At 35.4% G+C, this 22,909-nt stretch overlaps 1 protein-coding gene across 1 annotated transcript in view; it reads left to right on the forward strand.

The window, feature by feature from the left end:
• SEMA3E (semaphorin 3E) overlaps positions 1–13,159 on the forward strand; it is a 254,439-nt gene extending 241,280 nt beyond the window's left edge. The window contains exon 17 of the mRNA XM_007528465.3: positions 12,017–13,159. Within this exon, the coding sequence (XP_007528527.1) occupies positions 12,017–12,469 (453 nt within the window). The 3' untranslated portion in view covers positions 12,470–13,159. The remainder of the gene's footprint in view (positions 1–12,016) is intronic.
• The last annotated feature ends 9,750 nt before the right edge of the window (positions 13,160–22,909 follow it).

Genomic DNA, 22,909 nt, shown 5'->3' on the forward strand with positions numbered 1-22,909 from the left:
GAATTTGTTAATGCTGTCTTTGTGGCCTAACATATGGTCTATCCTTGAGACTGACTCATGTGGACTTGAGTAGTATGTGTATTCCAGTTTCTTGGGATGAGTGACACTGAAAATGTCCAATAGTTATAGTTTATCTAACTCCTCATTTAGCTTTCTCATTTCTTTATTTATTTTCTGCCTGGATTGTCTGGCTGTGATGCAGAGCAGAGAGAGAGGGGATATCCAGAGCGGAGAGGGAACACAATTCTTTATTCACACAGGCACCTCAGAGTTGGGTGAGAGTGCAGCAGTTCGGGCCACGTGGAGCTAGCCAAAATGGTCGTCTCCTGCTACGCGCTGCACTCTTCCCTGCGTCTAATCACCGAAGTGAAAAGCGGGCAAGAGAGCAAGGGGCAGAAGAAGAAGGGCTTTATAGAGCAAAAACAGGGAGTGAAGAGCCGGGACAGGATTGGTTGAGAAAGGCACTCTGAGAATGTCCCAACTTTCACGGGGAATGGCAGTAGCCTGAGGGGACAACATGTTACTGCATTTGCACACTTTCCCAGCATCTCCCCTTTCTTGTTGTTTAATATGTGATTGTATGGCTATGAGTTTCCCTCTCAATATTGTTTTAATTGTGTCCCAAATATTTTGATAGGTTGTGTCTTCATTTTCATTTGTTTCCAGGAACATTTGAATTTCTTGTTTGAGTGACTCTCTGACCCAGTGGTTCTTAAGCAGTATGTTGTTTAGTTTCCAAATTCTGTGTCTTTTAATAATTTTCTCTTTGTTGTTTAATGTTAGTTTTACTCCACTGTGGTCTGAGAAGATACTTGGGATGATTTCGATGCTCTTGAATTTATTGATGCTGTCTTTGTGGCCTAAGATGTGGTCTATCCTTGAGTATGTGTTATGTGGATTTGAGAAGAATGTGTATTCTAGTTTATTGGGGTGAAGGGCTCTGAAAATGTCCAGGATGTCTAGTATGACCATCTCTTCATTTAATTCTCTTGTTTCTTTGTTGATTCTCTGCTTTGTTGATCTGTCCAAGTGTGAGAGTGGGGTATTGAAGTCTCCCACTATTATTGTATTACTATTGATGTAATTTTGAAGTTCTTTCAGTAGATGTTTGATATATTTAGTTGGTCCCTCATGGATGCATAGATTTTAATAATTGTTAAGTCTTCTTGGCTGATTGATACTCTAATCATTATGTGATATCCTTGCCTATGTTTTATTACTTCATTTAACTTAAAATCTATTGTGTCAGAAATGAGAATGGCTGTTCCAGCTTTTTATTTATGTGGTCCATTAGCCTGTATAACAGTTTTCCATCCTTTCACTTTAAGTCTGTGTTTATCTTGTTGTGTCAGATGGGATTCTTGCAAGCAGCATATTGTTAGGTTATGTTTTCTGATCCATCCTCCCACTCTGTGCCTTTTGATGGGTGAGTTTAAGGCATTGACATTTATTGATATTATGGATTTAATGTATTGTAGTGCCATTGTTCAATGAATTTTTATTTGCTCTGATATATGGCAAGTATTATGGTGAAATTCTTGTTTATAAGAGGTCTTTTAGAACCTCTTTCAGGGCTGGTTTGGTGATGGTTGCCTCCTTTAACTGTTGTTTGTCTAAGAAGGTTTTGATCCCTCCATCTAGTTTGAAAGTTGAAAGTCTAGCAGCATATATTATCCTTGGTTGAAACCCTTTTTCATTCAGGGCTCGATAGATATCTTGCCATTCTCTTCTGGCTTTTAGAGTTTGAGTGGAGAAGTATGCTGATAGTCTTATGGGTTTTCTCCTGTATGTGACTTTTTGTTTCTCTCTTGCAGACTTTAGGATACTTTCTTTATCCTTGCTTCTTCTCATTGTGACTATGATGTGTCTTGGTGTCTTCAGGTCTGGGTTGATTCTGTTTGGTACTCTATGGGCCTCTTGAATCTTGGTGTCCCTTCTGTTATTCAGGTCTGGGAAGCTTTCTTCTATTATTTCCTCTAGAATGTCTCCTTCCCCTTCCTCTCTTTCTTCCTCTGGCAGGCCAATTATACGAATGTTACTTCTTCTGAGATCATCACATATGTCTCTGTTGTTGTTTTCAGTGTCTCTCAATCTCTTTTTGAGCTCTTTCACCTCTTTCTTAGTTTTCTCTAGCTCATCCTCTGACTAATTCTGTTTTCTACTTCTGTTAGTCTGCTTGCCCTTCCCTCAGCTGCTTTCTTCAGTTCAGCTATTTCAGCTTTCAGTTCTCTAATTGCCTGAAGGTAATCAGTATTTTCCTTGAGGGTCTCAACTGTTGTTTCCTTAATACTGCCATTCGTTCCCTCCAAAGTTGTTTTCATTTCTGTGATTAATAAGTTTATTATTGCTTGCATACTTTTCTTATCTATGGTTACTTCTGGCTGATTTGTAGTTTCTTCTGGGCTCTTGACTTCATTCATTGTAGTAGCAGTTTTATTTGCTCTTTATCTACCCATTTTTTTTATTAATGTGTTTTTTATTTTTTATGTTCTGTTGTTCCTCAGTTGTTGTGTTTTGAGTACAAGCAACACTGTACTAACTACCTTTATGACAAATGCAATCATCAACCTCAGAAATTACAATAGCAACTGAATCAAGGATTGAAGCAGTTTAACCACTACCAGTTAGCCAAAAATGTCTCCAGGCAGTGAAAAAATAGCAACCAAGTCCAAGTGAAGAAGAAAGAGAAAGGAAAAAAGGGATAGCAAGAATAGACAATTATGCAAATCTACTATCCACTGTATATTCTAGGGGTAGCAAGAGGAGAAAGGGAAGTAGAGCAGAGATACACACATAGAGAGTCCACTCTGAGTCAGATTTCTTCCCTAAAATAATTCACAAATGAATATCAGTGAATTATGAAAGCCAAAGAAAAAGGAAGAAAGAAAGGAAGACAAGAAGAAAAAAAATGAAGGAAAACAAGAGAGAGAAAAGAAAATAAGAAAAAGCACTTTAGTAAAAGAGCAGTGAAAGGAAAGTTTTTTAATTAATTAATTTATTTTTTATTTTATTTTATTTTTTAATTAGCTAGGAAGAGGGAAAAGGGGAGAGTGGGTAGAGGAGGTAGGAGTAGTGAATCAAGTTCCTCTCAAAATGGATAAGCTGCCCAGTCCCCTAGCAATGGAAAATACACTAAAAGTTAATTCTGGTCAACCTTAAGGAGGGGGGCAAAGAGATACGCCTTTATATAATATTAATAATAAAATAGAGCAGGGTAAGAAACCTTACCCAGATTGCCTCAAGCTGCCTGAGCAGAGGCAGGTGATTGTTAAGAAAGTAAAACAAAACAAACAAAAAAAACACCTCAGGGCAGTCTTTCCCTTTTTTAGATCCAATTGGCCACTTAGACAGAAAGAAAAAGTGCCTAGGGTTTCAGAAAAGAATAGGATTGGAATGAAACCCCTGTTGGGCCAGGAATCTTGGTAAAGAAAGAAGCACAGCAGGGGAGCAGCTCTTTGGCACCCAGGGTCTGGTTATTGGGGGTGGTGGTGGGGGTGCTCTTCGGGAATAATAATAAAAAATTCCTTTCTTTTTTCCTCTATATTCTAACCCAAACTGGGCTATATTCACCCCCTTGGTGTCATAGCTAGGACACCGAATTCATTGTCCTGCTGAAGGCAAAAAATCCTACCGTTTCCAGCAATTGTTGTTGGAACTCAGTCCAGTAGCTACTTCTCAGTCGTAGTCTTGGCTCCGCCTCCAGTTATTTAGTTTCTAAACTAGATTACTGCAATTGTCTTGAATATACTCTTTTTTTTTTCTTTTATTTTTTTTTTTTTGCCTCCAGGGCTATTGCTAGGGTTTGATAACTACACTACGAATCCACTGCTCTGGAAACCATTTTTCCCATTTTGTTGCCCTTGTTGTTATCACTATTATTATTGTTGTTGTTGGATAGGAAAGAGAGAAAAATTGAGAGAGGTGGGGAGACAGAAAAGGGGAGAGAAGATAGACACCTACAGACCTGTTTCACTGCCTGGCAGGGAGCCAGGGGCTAGAACTGGGATCTTTGCGCTTCATACCATGAGTGCTTGACCCACTGCACTACCACCCGACCCCCTTGAATACACTCTTTATAATCAGTCTCTTTATTTATTAAATGTCACATATGAAAATCTCTATAAATCTCATTAGTTCTATAAATTTTGAATATATTATTTGTATAAACTAATAAGGAACATTTTACCTTAACATTCTAGTTAATTATGTGTTGAAAGCAAAGACTTAGAAAAGACTTAAAGATGAGGTTATTCCTTAATGTATATCTACCTCACACAGAAATTGTGGCCAGTGTCTTGTGCATATCAGATGTAATTATTATCTTTTTGCAATTATTTTTATTTTTTTTATTTAAGAAAGGAGACATTAATAAAACCATAGGATAAGAGGGGTACAGTTCCACACAATTCCCACCACCAGAACTCTGTATCCCATCCCCTCCCCTGATAGCTTTCCTGTTCTTTAACTCTCTTGGAGTATGGGCCCAAGATCATTGTGGTTCAGAAGGTTAAGGTCTGGCTTCTTTAATTGCTTCCCCGCTGAACATGGGCATTGAGAGGTCGATCCATACTCGCAGTCTGCTTCTCTCTTTCCCTAGTAGGGTGAGTCTTTGGGGGAAGTGGAGCTCCAGTACACATTGGTGGGGTCATCTGTCCAGGGAAGTCTGGTCAGCATCTTGCTTGCATTCGGAACCTGGTGGCTGAAAAGAGAGTTAACATACAAAGCCAAACAAATTGTTGAACGACCATGGACCTCAGGACTGGAATAGTGCAGATGAAGTGTTGGGGGGTATTCCCTGCAGACTCTTGTGTATTTCTGCTTTCAGGTATATATTTTCCCTAGTTTATGGGCACGTGTGAACATATGCTCTATCTCAGGGGACCTGGACTATGTCTAGGTTTGGGGACTTTATTGGGGAGTGGAACACCTGGAATGGAATTAGAGAATACTATAAAAGGGAAAGGTCTCACCCAAGTGATGAAGCTGAAGGGTTGTAATTCCACACCTGAAGTCTCTGGACACAGTCTGAAGTGAAGCATGCTGGGGTGGCACTCATTGCATTGGTCAGATGTAATTATGCTTTTCTTAGAAGTATAGAAACTAAAATGCATATAAGTTTATAACTCATAAATTAAGCAATGGCCCTATAGATTCAATCACAAAAATTCTGTGTGTACCTGTTATTATTTCTGATAGCACTTAACATCCCATAGCATGAGTTCAATGCTCTTAATTGATCTGTTTCCCTGAGAATGAACCAATTGTTTCTTTGATTATTTACTACCACATCTTTAGTGATCATATATGCAAATAGCTCCTTCAGATCTAAGTGCAAATTTCTATATTGTTATCTATAAAAATCCTTCATTTCTGTAATTACTGCCAGCTTGCTTTCTAAAATTCCTACACCATCTGTACTCTCCAGGAATTTCATGTAGGTTCCTACCTCTTCACATTCTAAGAAATATTTCACTTTTTTTTTAATCTTCTCCTTTTCTTCCAGAAATAAGGTAATGATAGTTTCTAAAGTAACTTCTAAGGTTGAACATTAACTTGCATAATTAGCTAAATATTTAGGTTTCTCTTCAGAATTGCATTTTTCTATTCTACCATTTTGCTATCTTCCCAGCCCTTATCAATTAGTTCTTAAATGTAAATATCTGAAGTATTTTCTTTGAAATAGTTAATCTGTTTTAATGTAACATTTTTTACTCTATGGTTTTGAATTGTTTCTAGTTCAATTTCTTTCATGTCTCATAGTTGTGTCTTTGACTAATCTGTGGCATAAATATGACTTTATTTATTGTTCATGTAATATGAAATACTTCCCCAAATGAGCTATTAAGTATTTTACTGTCTCTATCTGCTAATTGTTCTCCATCCTATATTAAGTTCACAGTGGAAAGTCTTTTTAATGAAAATAATTTCATTCTGTCTTATTTTGTATATTTCCTTTGAAACAACTGTTTTTCAGCTTTTCAAATGAATACACAAATATCTATAAAAGTCTAATCATTTTTCTTGGCTAAACTGACTTCATTGTTAAGTATACTCTGAGTTAAAGCTATTCAATTCCTATCCCTTTCCTTTTCCTATGAAAAGTGTAGAACCATATGGTTGAGACACATGGAAAATCACTGCCTTTTTTTGACCAGCTACCAGATGTGTAAGGTCTTTGTTCAGTTACTTACTTTATTTGATATTATGAAACATACTGAATCAATCTTTACATTTAAGAATATTAAAGCCTTTTTCAGTAAGACTATGTATTTTTGTAGATTGCTATAAGAATATCTGATAAAGCGATGTGTTGTATACTATCTTTCTGACCATGAAAATCTGATCTGCAGATAGAGAAAAAGCACAGCTGGATGAAAATATTTTGTAATCAATATTGCATGTTGAAGGTACTATGTTAACTAAAATGTAAAGACTAAATTGTGGAAAGACTTTAAATACATATTTCTCAGTCATATTTTTTTCTTTTTAATTGCTCATAGTACATAGACGATACATTTAATTTTTAACATGATTTAACTTGCCTAGTGTCCAGCTGTCCAGAATTAGTAGTGAAAACATTTTTTATTCTGGAATTTATGTTTGGTTATAACTAGGATGGAATGCCATAATTGTGAAACAGGCACTATCTCTAACATGAAAATGAACTATGTAAGGCAAAATCCCTAGTAATTGTCATGTCACTACATTTTTTAAACTCTGAACTTTATGTGTATGATGCAATGTATCTCAAGCCTGAGTTCATAATTATGAAAGAAACCCCTCCTTTTTGTAACTATCTTTGAGTTTCTTTTCTTAAAATAGCATATCTAATCCAATGGTCAAGAATTTATATCTGTTTTTGCTTTTTTTATATTTTAAGACACTTCTTTAAGTGATTATATGCTAGAAAATGTACTAGATGAATTTAATATTTCCTCATGTATTTTTAAACTTCAGTGCAGATGATATTCATATAATGGAAGAGAACAAAGCATCAGACTCTATGAGAACATTTTTTACAGATTCTTTTTAAGTAATGGCTAGGTTTAGAACTATTTTCTCCATGTATACTTAAAGAAAAACCTCTTTAATTAGCTACTGACTGATCCTGAAATCATGCTTTTTTCCTCTATATGCAGACTATTATTAAACTTACTAGAATATAACATTTACATATGTCCTGATTAGTATTCACCAGTGCCTTGCATATTTGCACATTGTGAACAAATTAATATGTTCACATTTTTCAGTATGTTCTGAACATTCTAAACATTATGGAATATTCAGAAGAATTAAGATATAGGCTTTAGCCTTTGTCAAACTTGTAATTTAGTTAATTATATAATACCTACATAGAAAATAATTTAAAGAAGAGTATACAGACGAGCTTTTGTTCTACAAAAAGAAATGCTATTGAGTCACAAAAAACCAAGATGTAGTTGTGAGATGTAAAGAAAAAAAGCTATTAAAAATAAAATTTTAGGGGGCTGGGCGGTAGTGCAGCAGGTTAAGCACACATGGCACAAAGTGCAAGGGCCAGAGTAAGGATTCAGGTACCAGCTCCCAGCTCCCCACCTGCAGGGGTCACTTCACAAGTGGTGAAGCAGGTCTGCAGGTGTTTATCTTTCTATTAATTGAGACAGCTTATCATTAGAATAATATAAGCATACTAATCTAATAAATGCCTGTGGAAATTTTATTGATCTAGAAAGTGGCGCAGCAATAGCATGTAGAGTTTGTAAGCATGAGGGCATCAGCTCCATCCCTGGTACTAGATATTCTATGATGATGTTCTGATATTCTCTCCCTCTCTTTTTCTCTTTCCCTCTCCCTCTCTCTCTCCTCATCTCTCTTTCCATCTCTCTCTCTCTCTCTCCCTCCACACACACAGGAACAGATGAATAAACATTAAAAAAAATTCACTGATCTCCAGAAAGCATAATTTATTAGCCCCAATTTAGGATGCTTTTAAATTGTTTGAGGATTTAGATTTTAAAATCTAATTATCCAGACAATTATCCAGACAATTATCCAGACAAAATCTGGATAATTAAGCAGTCCTCATTTACTTAGGCAATCTATACACTCGGAATAATTTCTGAATCAGAAGCATGACAAAGTGAACTTAGAATATTAAAGCTGTACAATTTCAGTGAAATAAAGGGGAAAGAAGAAAGGTTATTAAAGAACTGTTGGTTCAGATGGTGTTGCTCATTCAGGTCTATGAGGGTGATAGGTAAAATGATGTGATAAGCAAGAAGGACACTTTCACAGGGATATGAGCAAGACTTATTTGATGAGATAGCTTTCATTTCAGCCTTTTTTTACAGAAGTTGCTAACCGTAGGGAAGTCCCTATGGGAAGAAACAAGAGTCTAAAGTCCTGAAATAGCAACAAACTGAGCAGAAAAGCAGAAAAAGAAAGATTTAGAAAAGGGTTTAAAAAACAGTTATTTATATATGACAGTTTAATATTGTGTCAGTAAGTGGGGGGGTGCTGTGTAGCTTGAATAAAAAAGATACTGAGTTCAAATAATGACAGATCTTGTAACTATCAGTGTTTTTTTTTAATTAACATGGAACAATATTATTCATGTGTGAAGTACACAGTCTTAAAATACTTGGTTTAAACAGCAATATAAAAGTAATATCTTATAAAAAATATAAAAAGCAAATGAGAGGCCTGGGTAGTGGAACACCAGTTGAATACACACATTACTATGCTCAAGGACTTGGGTTCAAGCACTCACACTTCACCTGCAGTGGAGAAAACTTCATGAGCAATGAAACATGACTGCAGGTATCTTTCTCTTTCCTGCTCTATACTTTCTTTCTCAATCACCCTCTGTCCTATTAAATAAAAATAGAAAAAAAAATAACATGACCATCAAAAGCTATAGTTCTCTAGAGTCAGCACCAAGACCCAGTGATAACCCTGGTAGGAAAGAGAGGAAGGGAGAGAGGGAGGGAGGCAGGGATGGAGAGAGAGGGAGAGGGAGAGGGAGAGAGAGAGGGAGAGAGAGAGAGAAGGATAACATGGTTGCAAATCAAATAAGGTAAAAAAAAAGCATAGAGAACTGGTAATTAAAGGGAATGAGTAATCTTTAGAAGAAATAAAAAATTAAGAATGAATAAAGAAGAAACCAGGGCAGTATTAATTGTGTGAGTATTAATGATGTTACTACACAGTAGAAAAAAAAAAAGACTTGAGGAGACAAACTCATCAATGTTATTCAGTAACAAATCTAAAAACACTAGAGGCAGTACAGTACTTCAGAGTCTGACTCATCAAAGGCGTAATGGCACCACAGTTAGTGATAATACATAGTGACAGATAATGGTGAGAGACATGAACTAAAGGCCTAGTGAAGGCCAGCAGTGTAACTTTAAAAGTTCTTTAAAAGTCATTAGTGGGGGAGTTGGGCTGTAGCGCAGCGGGTTAAGTGCAGGTGGCGCTAAGCACAAGGACCCGCATAAGGATCCTGGTTCAAGCCCTGGCTCCCCAGCTGCAGGGGTGTCGCTTCACAAGCGGTGAATCAGGTCTGCAGGTGTCTATCTTTCTCTCCCTCTCTCTGTCTTCCCCCTCCCCTCTCCATTTCTCTCTGTCCTATCCAACAACAATGACAACAATAATAACTACAACAATAAAACAACAAGGGCAACAAAAGGGAATAAATAAATATAAATAAATATTTTTTTTTAAAAAAAGTCATTAGTGGGGCCAGGTGGTGGCACACCTGGTTGAGCACACAAGTTACAATGTACAAGGACAAGAGTTTGTTTGAGCCCCTGGTCCCCACCTGCAGTAGGAAAGCTTTGTGAGTGGTGAAGCAGTGTTGCAGGTGTATCTCTGTCTCTCTCCCTCTTTATCAACCCCTTCCCTCTTGATTTCTGGCTGTCCTTATCCAATAAATAAAATAAAGATAAAAATTTAAAGTCATTAACTATGTAGGTGCTAAGGATACATTCTCAGGGAAAAAAAACTGTCAATAATTATCAGGGTGTTTCCATGTCATGAAGATGGTTTTGATTTTTGTTCTTCCTGCTTTTTATTGGAAAACTTAACGCCTGTATCATTCTGCTTGCTTAAACATAAGAAGTCCCTGTGAATGATACGTGAAGGCCTTTTATTACTCAACTATAGCTGCTGAGCAATTTTCCTTACACAACTGAAAAATTATACTTTCTGAGAGACTTGTGATTTGCTATTAACATCTATGATAGAGTACAATTTTTTACTATACAATCAATGTATAGTAAGAAATACTATACATTTTGTCAATTTATTCTCAAATTATATGTAACTATGCATGAATAACCACATTGCACGTCAGATATGCCTAAACTTATTAGGGCTTGCAAGTGCTCAACATTGTAAGCCCAGACCTACCACTGGGACAAAAGCAGGTTTGTCATCAATGATTTTTTTTTAAATATTTATTTTACTTATTACCTTTTGTTGCCCCTATTGTTTTATTGTTGTAGTTGTTATTGTTGTCATTGTTGGATAGGACAGAGAGAAATGCAGAGAGGAGGGGAAGATAGGGGGAGAGAAAGACAGACACCTGCAGATCTGCTTCACCACTTGTGAAGCGACTCCCCTGCAGGTGGGGAGCCAAGGCTTGAACCTGGATCCTTATGCCAGTCCTTGTGCTATGCGCCCCCTGTGCTTAACCCGCTGCGCTACAGCCTGACTCCCCTGTCATCAATGATTTTTACTGACAAAATATTATAGTTATTGTTGTCACTTTCATGACCTTTTCATGTAAGCACTGCTTACATTATTCTCAAAACAGAAGTCAACCAGTATAGTTCAAGTTGCTTTATTTTATTATCATATGAACTTGACCCTCATGAAAATGCATAGCACTTTGTTTATAGCTAGAGGAAAGTATTTAGAAAAACCAGAGGTACTACTGATAACATTGCACCAAATATTCTCATCTATAACATTTTTTTAATCTTCACATCAGTGTCTCAGATTACATTAGGGTTATAATGAAGAAGACTAATGCAGACTTTATACATACATGTTTCAGATCATACAACTTGTAGACAATGATGCTATTATTCGAGTGTGATTCTATCTAATGCTAAACTATGTAGTCTAAACTATGTAGTCACTACTATAATTGGTGGTAAAAATAACTTGTACTCTTTTATCCTGAATTGTAATTCCTGTGTATACAGCTGGTACACATAATCTATGATGTTATAAAACATTAAAGAGCACTAAATGCATACATAAAGCTACTATATACCGGCTGTGAGGTCTCTCAGCGGAATCTGGATTTAACTTTTTTTAATCTCTGTTAAATAAAAGTATCAGTATTCAATTAATAGGTAATAATAATTGGTGATTTTTTTGTTTGGGTTCTGGGGAGATGGTAAAGGTAATCCAGTTCTCTAAACAGAAGTCCTTATAGAAATGTTGGTTACTGTAATCTGGGAAGCAGAACAGCCACTGAACTGTGAGAAATGGCATCTGTTCATTACAAAAAAAAAAAAAAAGAAGTTAGACAATAAGTTTAAGTGGTCATGGAGATAGTTTAGTGGGTAGAACACATGTTTTACAAGCATAGGGTTCTGAGTTTGATTCCCTGTAACAAACACCACTGAATGATGCACTCATCTCTATCTCACACACAAAATAAATAAATTTTAATTAACAAAAAACTTGTAAATTTTCATAATCTTCATTGTACTCCGATTTTGAATGCTGCATTGAAGTGATCAAGTAAAATTATAGGACGAAGCACTATGACTATTTTCCTCATGATATTAATGAGAAATGACCTCAAAAATCACTGATAGGAGGAATTCTCAAATGTAAATAATTTCAGGGCACATGCAGGTGCTCTGATTTTTTTCTTTCTTCTCATCTACCTACCATTTGTTTATTTGCCTAAATCTTTCAGGGTTTCACTATGTAAAAATAAAACTAACTCAAGCTAAGGACTGCAGCTTCTTTTCTCTAAGATAATACTCCACTGCCACTGGTTTTCTTGTTCTTACAGGTGAAGACAGATGACAGAGTGGTTAAGATGGACCTTGGTTTACTCTTCCTAAGGGTACGCAAAATAGATGCTGGAACCTATTATTGCCAGACAGTGGAACATAGTTTTGTCCACACTGTACGTAAAATCACCTTGGAGATCGTGGAAGAAGAGAGAGTAGAGGAAATGTTTCACAAAGACTATGAAGAGGATGGGCCTCATAAGGTGCCTTGTCCTGCACAGAGCAGTATCTCACAAGCAGCAAAGCCATGGTTCAAAGAGTTTTTGCAGCTTATTGGCTATAGTAACTTCCAGAGAGTAGAAGAATACTGTGAAAAGGTATGGTGCACAGATAAGAAGAGGAAAAAACTTAAAATGTCACCCTCCAAATGGAAGTACACCAACCCACAAGAAAAGAAGCTCCGCTCCAAAGCTGAGCACTATCGTCCACCCAGGCACACACTGGATTCCTGATAAGATGAAACCATTTATTGGCTTCTCAAAAAATTATACTTAGAATCTGAAGAAGAGAAACGAGAAAGAGAAGCCATTCAACTTGTGTTACTTAAAAACAGATTTCTGTAATACAGAAGTAACTATTAAGGAGTTACAGTAAATTATTCTCTGTACTTATTTGACTGGTTACATATGCCATGAAATTAACTAATTTTTAAAATAAGTGTGTTGTTTAATGATTTCACATTATATTTATCAAAAGTGACCATCACTGTAGTTTTGAGTGCTTGATGGCTTTTCCATGACGATTATTAGTTCACCTTTTTAAGAGAAGGTTATGGCAATATTGAAGAAAAGGGAATGACTTCAATGATCATAGAAAATAAACTTAAGGCTGTTTTATATTCTCAGAGTTTTGCCATTTTACAACAATATAAAGTATGCAGAATATCAGATACTTTAACATTATCAAGGGAACTGTCTGTACATTTAAAGAATTACTGTACTATCATTGTCTAAGTTATGAGTTTTACAAAGCATATCTTGTAATGATTGTAAACCATGAAAGAAAAGTTGTATTCATCTTAAGGCTTGTGCCTTCATAAATTATTAAATCACATCCACAATATTTAATTATTTCTCATGATAAAAACACATTCTTCCGATTTCATTGCAGGGTGAAAAGAATAAAGTTAAGGTAAAAATGTTGCTGCCCTCTTGTGGTCTTAAATAAATGTTCTCATAAGTTTTCTCCTCTGTTTTACCTTTCTAGAAAAATTTAAAAGCGTCTTTCACTAAATATGCTTAGTCTGTATGTAGTAAAAAAAATACTGGAATACAGCTATGTTAAATACTTAGATATGCTCTAAGATGGAGATATATTTATGGATAATTTATTGCTTCACAAGCTGAAAAGATGTTGTTGCATTAAAATTTAAATCTTATACCTTCTAAATAATTTTCACTGAAAACTGAAAGGAAAAATTTAGTATTTTACTTGTGAAAAATATATTAAAATATTTTCTTTCAAATATCAAAATTTCTTGATATTTTAAAAAGGAAAATTGTTTCACTAATTTACTTAAATATAAAATGTTTAGAATAATTTTGACTTTTCTTTTATAAATATAATTCAAGTTTTTATTTTTGAGAATATATATTCCCTCCTTATATTTCATTTAGTAGTCAACTTTCTAAAGCGTGAAATTTTAGATTGTTCATTTAAGTAAAAGCTAGAAGAAAATACATGGCATCAAACCAATTATGCATATTTATTTAAATTTTTGCTATTGTTATTTTTGTCCAGAGTAAAATTTTCAGAGACAGAAAAAGACAGATGTAGACAAGGAAAGCCACCACATCACAAAGTTTCTCCTAGTGAAATGGGGGCTAGTGTACTCTACCTGGGTCATGCACAAGACAAAATATTCAACCTCCTAAGAGATCTTGGTAGACCTATGATATTAATTTTAAATAGTGTCCATTTAAGTTTTCCAAGTTAACTTATACATTATATGAGAAAATTAGAGTACTGGTACCTTGCAGTTATTTTCAATGTCTTTCAAATGTTAACTAGTACATAAATAATATCAGAAAGTTTAAAAAGTTTATTCAATGAGCTGCCAAGCTCCAAAAGATCTAAAGGAAGCAAATATACTGAAAATGCAATTTCTCTGAAAAACCCACATGCTATTACCTAAGGATCCACAAGAGGTCATTGCTGCTCACCAATATTAACTAAAATCTTCATTATAAACAGCTATATTTCAGTAACAGGTTGCTCCAATTTGGAATATAAAAGTATAACCACATAACATAGGCCCCTTCACAGAGTTTGTGTGAGGAGTATTCAAAGTGAATATCTGAGTCAATAAATCATAAATTATTGAAAATATTCTCATTACTACTAGAGAAAGAAAAACAGTATTTCCTCTTGCATCTGAGTATTTTTATCTCAATAATACATACTGCAAATAATAATGATAAAAGTGATGTGACTTGAAACTGAAATGATACTGAAGTAAAAGCAAGACTGAGGGAAGTAACATTTAAGCACAAGCTGTTCAACTGAAAAAAGATGACCATTAAATAAGAAAATGAATATAGTAAATGCTAAATATCACTGTGGAAATAATGATTCCAAAACAAACAAAACTTTATGAAATGATAATCTGAACACGTGTGTGAACACACACACACTCATACACTATGACATATTCATTGCTCTTTCAGAAGAAAAACAATCCAATGAATTATACTGTTCAGTCTATGAAAATCTAAATTATTCAACAAAAAAACATATTCTAGTTTTTGTGGGGGTTTTTTAATATTAGAATCATCAGCAGAATCTCCTTTGAGAAATAATCAGGGTTGGAAAATCACAAATGAACTGACCCTTTTTATCCCCTTCTGCTTGAACTCAGAAAGAGAACCTTCTTTAGCCACTTATAAGAGCTAGAAGAATTAGACTTCCCCCCCAACCCCAGTACATTTTTTCCATAAGTAAAGCTTGTAAAGGCGAGAGATCAGAGAACACACGGTGAGAAGAAATCCTATGTTCTAGTTTTAAAGGGACATACCTTACATAAAGTCAGTCTTCTGGTTCCTTGGATGTCTTCTGCTAGATTCTGTACAGAGAGAGGACCTGTGAATAGAATACCTCGATGTAAATTACTGTCCAATCTTCTTTTCCAGTACTGTCTCACCAAGTTGAACCAGTGATCCTTTATCACGAAGATTATAACTTGAAAGGATTTTACATGATGATGGTTTATGAAGTCTCTTCCATATCTACCAGTCTACATAGCTAATTTTTCTTTTATATTCACTACTGAATATTTTAGTGCAAAACTATGTACCTTTAAAAGTAGGAATTCAAAGAAGAAACAAACACTAACAATTCCTGAAAAAGGAAATGAAAAAGCTTTTCCTATTTATTAAATGTCCATTCCATATATACTATAGTTTTTTTTCTTTCCCAAAATTAAATACCTAGGATGTTTTTGAGTGAATGTTCTGTGTTTCCTATAGGCTGTAGAGTTTTGTAAATCTTCATAGTGAATATGAGTATTTGTAAACTATGATAAATAATTATGACTGTTGTTTTTAAACATTAAACAAACACAATAGCTGTTGGCCTTAAAAATGAATTGCCCTCTGACATCCTTAGTCTGTTAAATATACTAAGAAAGTTATCGAGCGTGTTATAGATATTTGAGATCCCAGGAGAAAGTGCCACAGTTACAACAGTAAGGAGTTAATGTTCTTTTTCTTAACACAGAGCATTCCACTTAATTATTTTTCTTTTTCAAAATCAATACTCATTATCCAGGCCAAGAACTATTGCATTTGAATCAGATGTAAATAATATAATTTCCACAAAGATTGTTTTGATTGCAGTAAGTTATTTAAGCTGTTATGTTTATTTTACATTATTGTTTAGAGCAACAACATATTTGGGCTTTTATTTTTAAATTAAATAATTCTGCTTATGTTCTAAGGCTTAGTTTTAAGATAATTTACTATAGTGGGGAATTCTTGTCTGTATAACTTCCATTTATTTGCTTGCCTAGGTTCATAACTGCATTGCCATATATATATATATATATATATATATATATATATATATATATATACATATATATATATATAAAAATATATATATAAATATATATAAATATATATGTATATATATATACATATACATATACATATACATATATATATATTTTACTAATTATGTGTCATGAAACTTATTATCATCTGGTACAAAACTATCATTGACGATGTATCACTTTGATTATTACCTGGATCTGCCACTATGTACTACATACTTTGTATCACTATGTATAATTTTTACTGGGTTAGGTGAGCAAGAAATAAATATTTACTAAATCATTAAGTGATATCCAAGGGGTGTGTTCTAAATGTTTGCCAGTTGAACTCAAGTTTTATAATTAGTCAATCCTAAATGTAAATATATAATACTAGATAAGCACTAGTTTTAGAAGTGAGCCAAGAATTTAGCTCTTTTTCTCCTGGAAATTAATAAGTCAACCTGTTTAAAGAGGAAAAAGTTCCTTAATATCAGTATTAGGCAGTGTATAGGTTTGCTTTTCTTTTTAATTTTTCACTTATATCAGCTTATTTAATTTTAGGTTTCTTTTTTAATTTTGTTTTATTAGTGATTTAATAATAATCGACAAGGTTGTAGGATAAGAGGGGTACAAGTCCATACAATTCTCACTACCAGAGTTCCGTATTCAATCCCCTCCACTGGAAGGTTCTCTTTTCTTTATCTCTCTGGGAGTATAGACCAAAGATCCTTCTGTAATTGCGTCTCTGCTGGACATGGGCATTAACAAGCCAATCCATACCCCTAGCCTGTTTCTATTGTTCCCTAGTGGGGTAAGGCTCTGGGGAGGTGGGGTTCTAGAACACGAGTGAGGTCCCCTATGCAGGGATGTCAGGAAGGCATTCTGGTAGCATCTGCAACTTGGTGGCATTAAGCTATACAGCAGAACAAATTGTTTAATAATCAGGAACCTAAAGATTAGAGCGGGTGAGATTTGGGGTTTTCATGTTGTAAGAGACTAGAATCTATTTTAAGTATATTCCGAGAAGCCTATGACTTTACTAAGTTTTGCCTTGGCCTGACAGCTAACATGCAGAAGACGGTGTCATAGAGTTGGGAATAAGACTAGAAAGTGGGATCAGGATAAGTGGCTAGGTTTATTTCCTTTTTTAAAAATTTCTTTATTGGGGAATTAATGTTTTACATTCCACAGTAAATACAATAGTTTGTACATGCATAATATTTCCCAGTTTTACATATAACAATAGGTCCTCTGTCATCCTTCTTGGATCTGTATTCTCCCCACCCATGTACCCCAGAGTCTTTTACTTTGTTGCAATAGGCTAGGTTTATTTTCATCACATCATGTATCTAGAAACAGCACTCAATAATCTTTTCAAAGCTGGATATGTAGATGAAATATATAGAAAATAGAGAAAAATGAATGCTTTTAAAGTTGTAGAATACAGATTTTTTAGATTTTGATTCTGCTTATCTAACCTACTATCTCTGGACTATTTTTATAATACTGTGGAAAAGTCATTTAAATGAAATTTGATATTATATGGATCTCTCTTTGAGGAGTTTTTTTTTTCAAGTCATATTTTATTGGTAAATAATTGGCTGTAACACTTAAAGGAAAAAATGGACCTGCCTTCAGAAAGGTGTTTTTGGAAACTTTGTGAAGTGACAGTGCTATTATACATTGTTACCTGTTTATACATCTTTTAAAATTGCACTGATTTATATACTGGAAAATTTTCTATCAATGTTTGGTTAACCCATTAAAACTGGTGGCTCTTTAATACATGCTCAGTCATAAGTCAAGGGAATGTAGAGAAACAGTTTTCATGACTAAGAGAATTCTGTTACCTATTATCCAGAGGGAAAAAAGAAAGTACCCATCTTTTTATTAACAAATTACTGGATCAAGTGCTTCACGAAGTGTAGAAATTTCAATAATACTCATAAGTTGTATGGATAAATAAAACTTGAATTTTACTTGTTCAAAGAATGCTAATTTTCATTGAAAAAAATACCAAAACTTTTATTTTACCTCATGCAACATGAAACACAATAAAGTTTATTTTCAGTAGTTGAATGTTATGAAAAATGGGGAAAATGGCCTCCAGGAGCAGTGGATTCATAGTGCAGGCACCAAGCCCTAGAGATAACCCTGGAGGCAGAAAAAAATAAAATAAGGTAGGGAAACAGAGAAGCTTTGTCAGCAAAAGATAGAAAGCCTCCAGTAATTTCTTTGAACTGAAGGATTTAACAGGAACCACATATGGCCAAGAAATAATGTAAATCTCTGTATGTCCTCACAAGCATATTAAAATTCACTCTCAGGTGTGCCATGAGAATTCACAATCTCCATAAGGATGACAGGAAATGATTATACCTGGTTACAGGAAAAGAAAGAACCTGGGTTCTGAGAAGTCACTACTCCTTTTTTAGATGAGTTAGGAATATTGCTTAGCATATTCCTATATATATTATGCTATTCCTTAGCATAATGATATACAAATGCATAAGAATTAGAAATAGCAGAGCATAAAGTCACCTCTATCTGTATAGTAGCCTGCTTTTGGTTGCTACAATTATTACAAATAAAAAAAGACATGCTTCACTTTTATTTTCTATTGTGGCTCCATGCCTAGTTTCTATCTTTTATAGAAGTCTAGAACCCTCCTGGCTGGTATTCTTGTTCCTTTTTGAAGGTTGTGAGTCCCCAGCATCAGCAAATCTGACATCATTGTGTCAACATCTGGATTCAGGAGAACAATCTACTCTCAAGCTCATTTAGGCAACTGGAAAAATTCTGTTCTTTGTGGTTCTAGGTCTGGGATCCTTATATATATTTATATAATTTATATATATACAATTATATATATAATTTTTAAGTTCTTTTAAAAAATTTTTTGTTAACTTTATTTATTCGATAGAGACAGCCAGAAGGCTAGAGGGAAGGGGGTTTTAGAGAAGGAAAGTGACAGAGACACCTGCAACACTGTTTCACCACTCACAAAGCTTTCCTCCTGCAGGTGAGGACCAGGGGCTCCAAGCCTTGTCCTTGCACATTGTAACATCTGCACTTAACCAGGTCCTCTACCACCTTGCCTGCAAAATCTGAGATCTTCATCCCTCTTTATACTAAATGTCAGCCATGTATTATTAAAATCGAAAGTTTGGTTTCTCTAATAACCTCCTTTTATACTACATTTCTGAAACTGGAGAAATTTTAAAGGGTTTGTGTGATTAGACAGTATCTACCTAGATAATTCAAGCTAAATCTCACTATTTAAATATTTGCATCCATGATTACATTAGTACCACCAAGTTGTTTTTGTTTGTTTTTTTTCCCAACAAGCAACATGTTTTCAGGTTATGGAATTAGGTAGTAGAAATACCCTAGAAATTAAAGTTCATACTCTACCTTCCAAAAATGAATGTCCTTCCCAAATGCAGAATATAGCAATTACTCATCTTTGGGTCCTCCATGTCCAATCCTATGAAAGCATCAGCTCAAAGTCTCAAATATTATAATCTGCCTTTGAAATCAGGTGGGGTTCGTGGTTTTGCTACAGTTTCCACCAGTCTGTGACACTGTAAAATTAAGGGGAACAACTCAGAAGCTTCAACTATACAAAGACTGGTTAGGCACAAGGCAGTGGTGAAATCATGCAAAAAAAAAATTGCTGTTCAGGAGTGGGGTGGTAGCACAGTGAGTTAAGTGCAGGTGGTGCAAAGCACAAGAACCAGCATAAAGATCCTGGTTCCAGCCCCCGGCTCCCCACCTGCAGGGGAGTCATTTCACAAGTGATGAAGCAGGTCTGCAAGTGTCTATCTTTCTCTCCCCCTCTCTGTCTTCCCCTCCTCCATTTCTCTCCTTTCCAACAACGACAACATTAATAACAATAATAATAACCACAACAACAATAGAATAATAAAATACCTAGATCTCTTGCTTTTTGCCAACCTTTCTACCCAGTTCCCTTTCTCCCTCGCTTATCCTAAAAAATTGAATTATCTGATGTTCAGTTTCACTAGTTTATAGATATCCTGGTACACATATGAGGAAAATGGCAGATAATGTGCATTCATCAATAAAAAGTTTCAAAATTTAACCAGGCCACCTCTACTGGGTTTCAGGGCTTGGAAGCATTTTTTGACTCTCAATTTTACCCTCTAGAATCTTCATTTTGTCCTATGGGCTTACTATCTCTATTCTGCATGTCTTATTTTTTTTTTAAGTATATCAAAGTCAAAGACTGTTTGAAACACTTATGTGAAGTCATTTTTAATTAATATGAAATCAACTACACAGATAATTATCTTGGCTCTGAATTGTAAATATATTTTCTTTCTTATTAAAATGAGATTGGTATGTTATTGGCCTAAAGCATTGAATGACATTAAACATAATTCATTCAGTTTAATGAATGAAAACTCTATCCACATATGTGAAAGTATTATGGAAAGACAAAGTCAATTTTTGAGGACAATAAGTATTATTATTTTATTTTCATAACCACACTTTGAAGTTAAGTAGTAAAAATTTCCAAGCAGTATCTCAACACATAAAAGCAAAATAAAACCTTGCTGAGGTAGGTATCTTGACTAAAAAGGAAGAGACAGAAACAATTTATATATTTTTAGATAAAAGAGGTTAAACAATGATATGTATGCAAAAGTTAAAGCACTGAACCTCTAGGATAACTAATAAGGTAAGAATGTTTCTCTGGACTGATAATGTAAATTTATCATTACATTTTAAATTACTTTTAATTAAGAGATCCATTTATCTCTCCTGATCCTTTTTTTAAATTTTTATATTCATTTATTTATTCCCTTTTGTTGCCCTTGTTTTTTTTTTTTTTTTAAGAAAGTATTAATTAACAAAACCATAGGGTAGGAGGGGTACAATTCCACACAATTCCCACCACTCAATCTCCATATCCCACCCCCTCCCCTGATAGATTTCCCATTCTCTATCCCTCTGGGAGCATGGACCCAGGGTCATTGTGGGTTGCAGAAGGTAGAAGGTCTGGCTTCTGTAATTGCTTCCCTGCTGAACATGGGCATTGACTGGTCGGTCCATACTCCCAGTCTGCCTCTCTCTTTCCCTAGTAGGGTGTGTCTCTGGAGAAGCGGAGCTCCAGGACACATTGGTGGGGTCTTCAGTCCAGGGAAGCCTGGCCAGCATCCTGATGACATCTGGAACCTGGTGACTGAAAAGAGAGTTAACATACGAAGCCAAACAAGTTGTTGAGCAATCATGGACCCAAAGCTTGGAATAGTGGAGAGGAAGTGTTAGGGGGGTACTCACTGCAAACTCTAGTGTACTTCTGCTTTCAGGTATATATTTTGCAGTAGTTTATGGATACCTGTGAACATATGCTCTCTCTCACAAAAACTGGTGTATATCTAGGTTTTGGGACTTTGTTAGAAAGTGAACCACCTGAGATGGAATTAGAGTATACTATAAAAGGAAAGGTCTCACCTGAGTAATGAAGCTGAAGGGTTGTCATTCCACACGTGTAGTCTCTGGACACAGTCTGAAGTGAAGCATGCTGAGGTGGCAATCGTTGTGTTGGTTAGGTTGTGATCGGCAGATGCAATATTATTTGATATGGATTGGGAGAGGCATATGGGAAAGTGGGCCCTATCCAATGGTTCCAGGACTGGGGGACGTAGAGGCTCTATAGTGGAGATGTGAGGTTCCTGCTGTCTTAGGGTTCAAAAAGACAATCGATAGTTAATGTTATCGCATTATTTGGTAATTGGGTTAACTTTGAAAGGTCCTTTTGTTAGGGTTTGCTGTACAGTACCCAGTATCTTGTATATAGCTGTGCTATTGGTTGCTTCTGATCTACTTGGTATAGGCTTTTAAGAGAGTCTGCATATCAATTACACTGCATATATTGAGAAAAGATTCAGTTTGTGTTTTGAAAAAATTCGAGACATACAATTAATTTTCCCCCTCTCGTATTAATTAACTAGTGATTTATGTGACTACATTTTGCTAGGAGTGTACATAAACACCATTCCCACCACCAAAGGACTGTGACCCATCCCTCCCACCCACTCCCACCTCCCACTGGCCCAGGAAGCTGCATGTCTACCCCTCATCTCAAGGTTATTACTTTGGTGCCCTACTTACAATTTGGTCATGTCCTGCTTTTAGTTTCCCTTTCAGATCTTCTTCCTCAACTTCTGTTGATGAGTGGGATCATCCCATACTCATCTTTATCTTTCTGACTTAGCTCACTTAACATAATTCCTTCTAGCTCTGTCCAAGATGGGTCAGAGAAGGTGGGTTCATTGTTCTTGATAGCTGCATAGTATTCCATTGTGTATATATACCACAGCTTTCTCAGCCACTCATCTGTTGTTGGGCACCTGGGTTGCTTCCAGGTTTTAGCTATTATGAATTGTGCTGCTATGAACATAGGAGTACACACCTCTTTTTGGTTGGGTGTTATGGAGTCCTTGGGGTATAAGGCCAGGAGAGGAATTACTGGATCATATGGAAGGTCCATGTCTAGCCTTCTGAGAGTTTTCCAGACTGCTCTCCACAGAGGCTGTACCAATTTACATTCCCACCAGCAATGCAAAAGGGTTCCTCTATCCCCACAATCTCTCCAGCATTTGTTGCTGCTGTCCTTTTTGATGTATGCCATTCTTACAGGAGTGAGGTGGTATCTTAGTGTTGTTTTAATTTGCATTTCTCTGACAATCAGTGACCTAGAGCAGTTTTTCATATGTTTGTTAGCCTTTTGGATCTCCTCTGTAGTGAATGTTTTATTCATATCCTCTGCCCATTTTTGGATGGGGTCTTTTTTTTTTTTTTTGGTGCTAAGTTTGCTGAGCTCTTTATATAT

Source organism: Erinaceus europaeus, chromosome 8, assembly GCF_950295315.1.
Source record: "Erinaceus europaeus chromosome 8, mEriEur2.1, whole genome shotgun sequence".
NCBI classification, from domain to species: Eukaryota; Metazoa; Chordata; class Mammalia; order Eulipotyphla; family Erinaceidae; genus Erinaceus; species Erinaceus europaeus.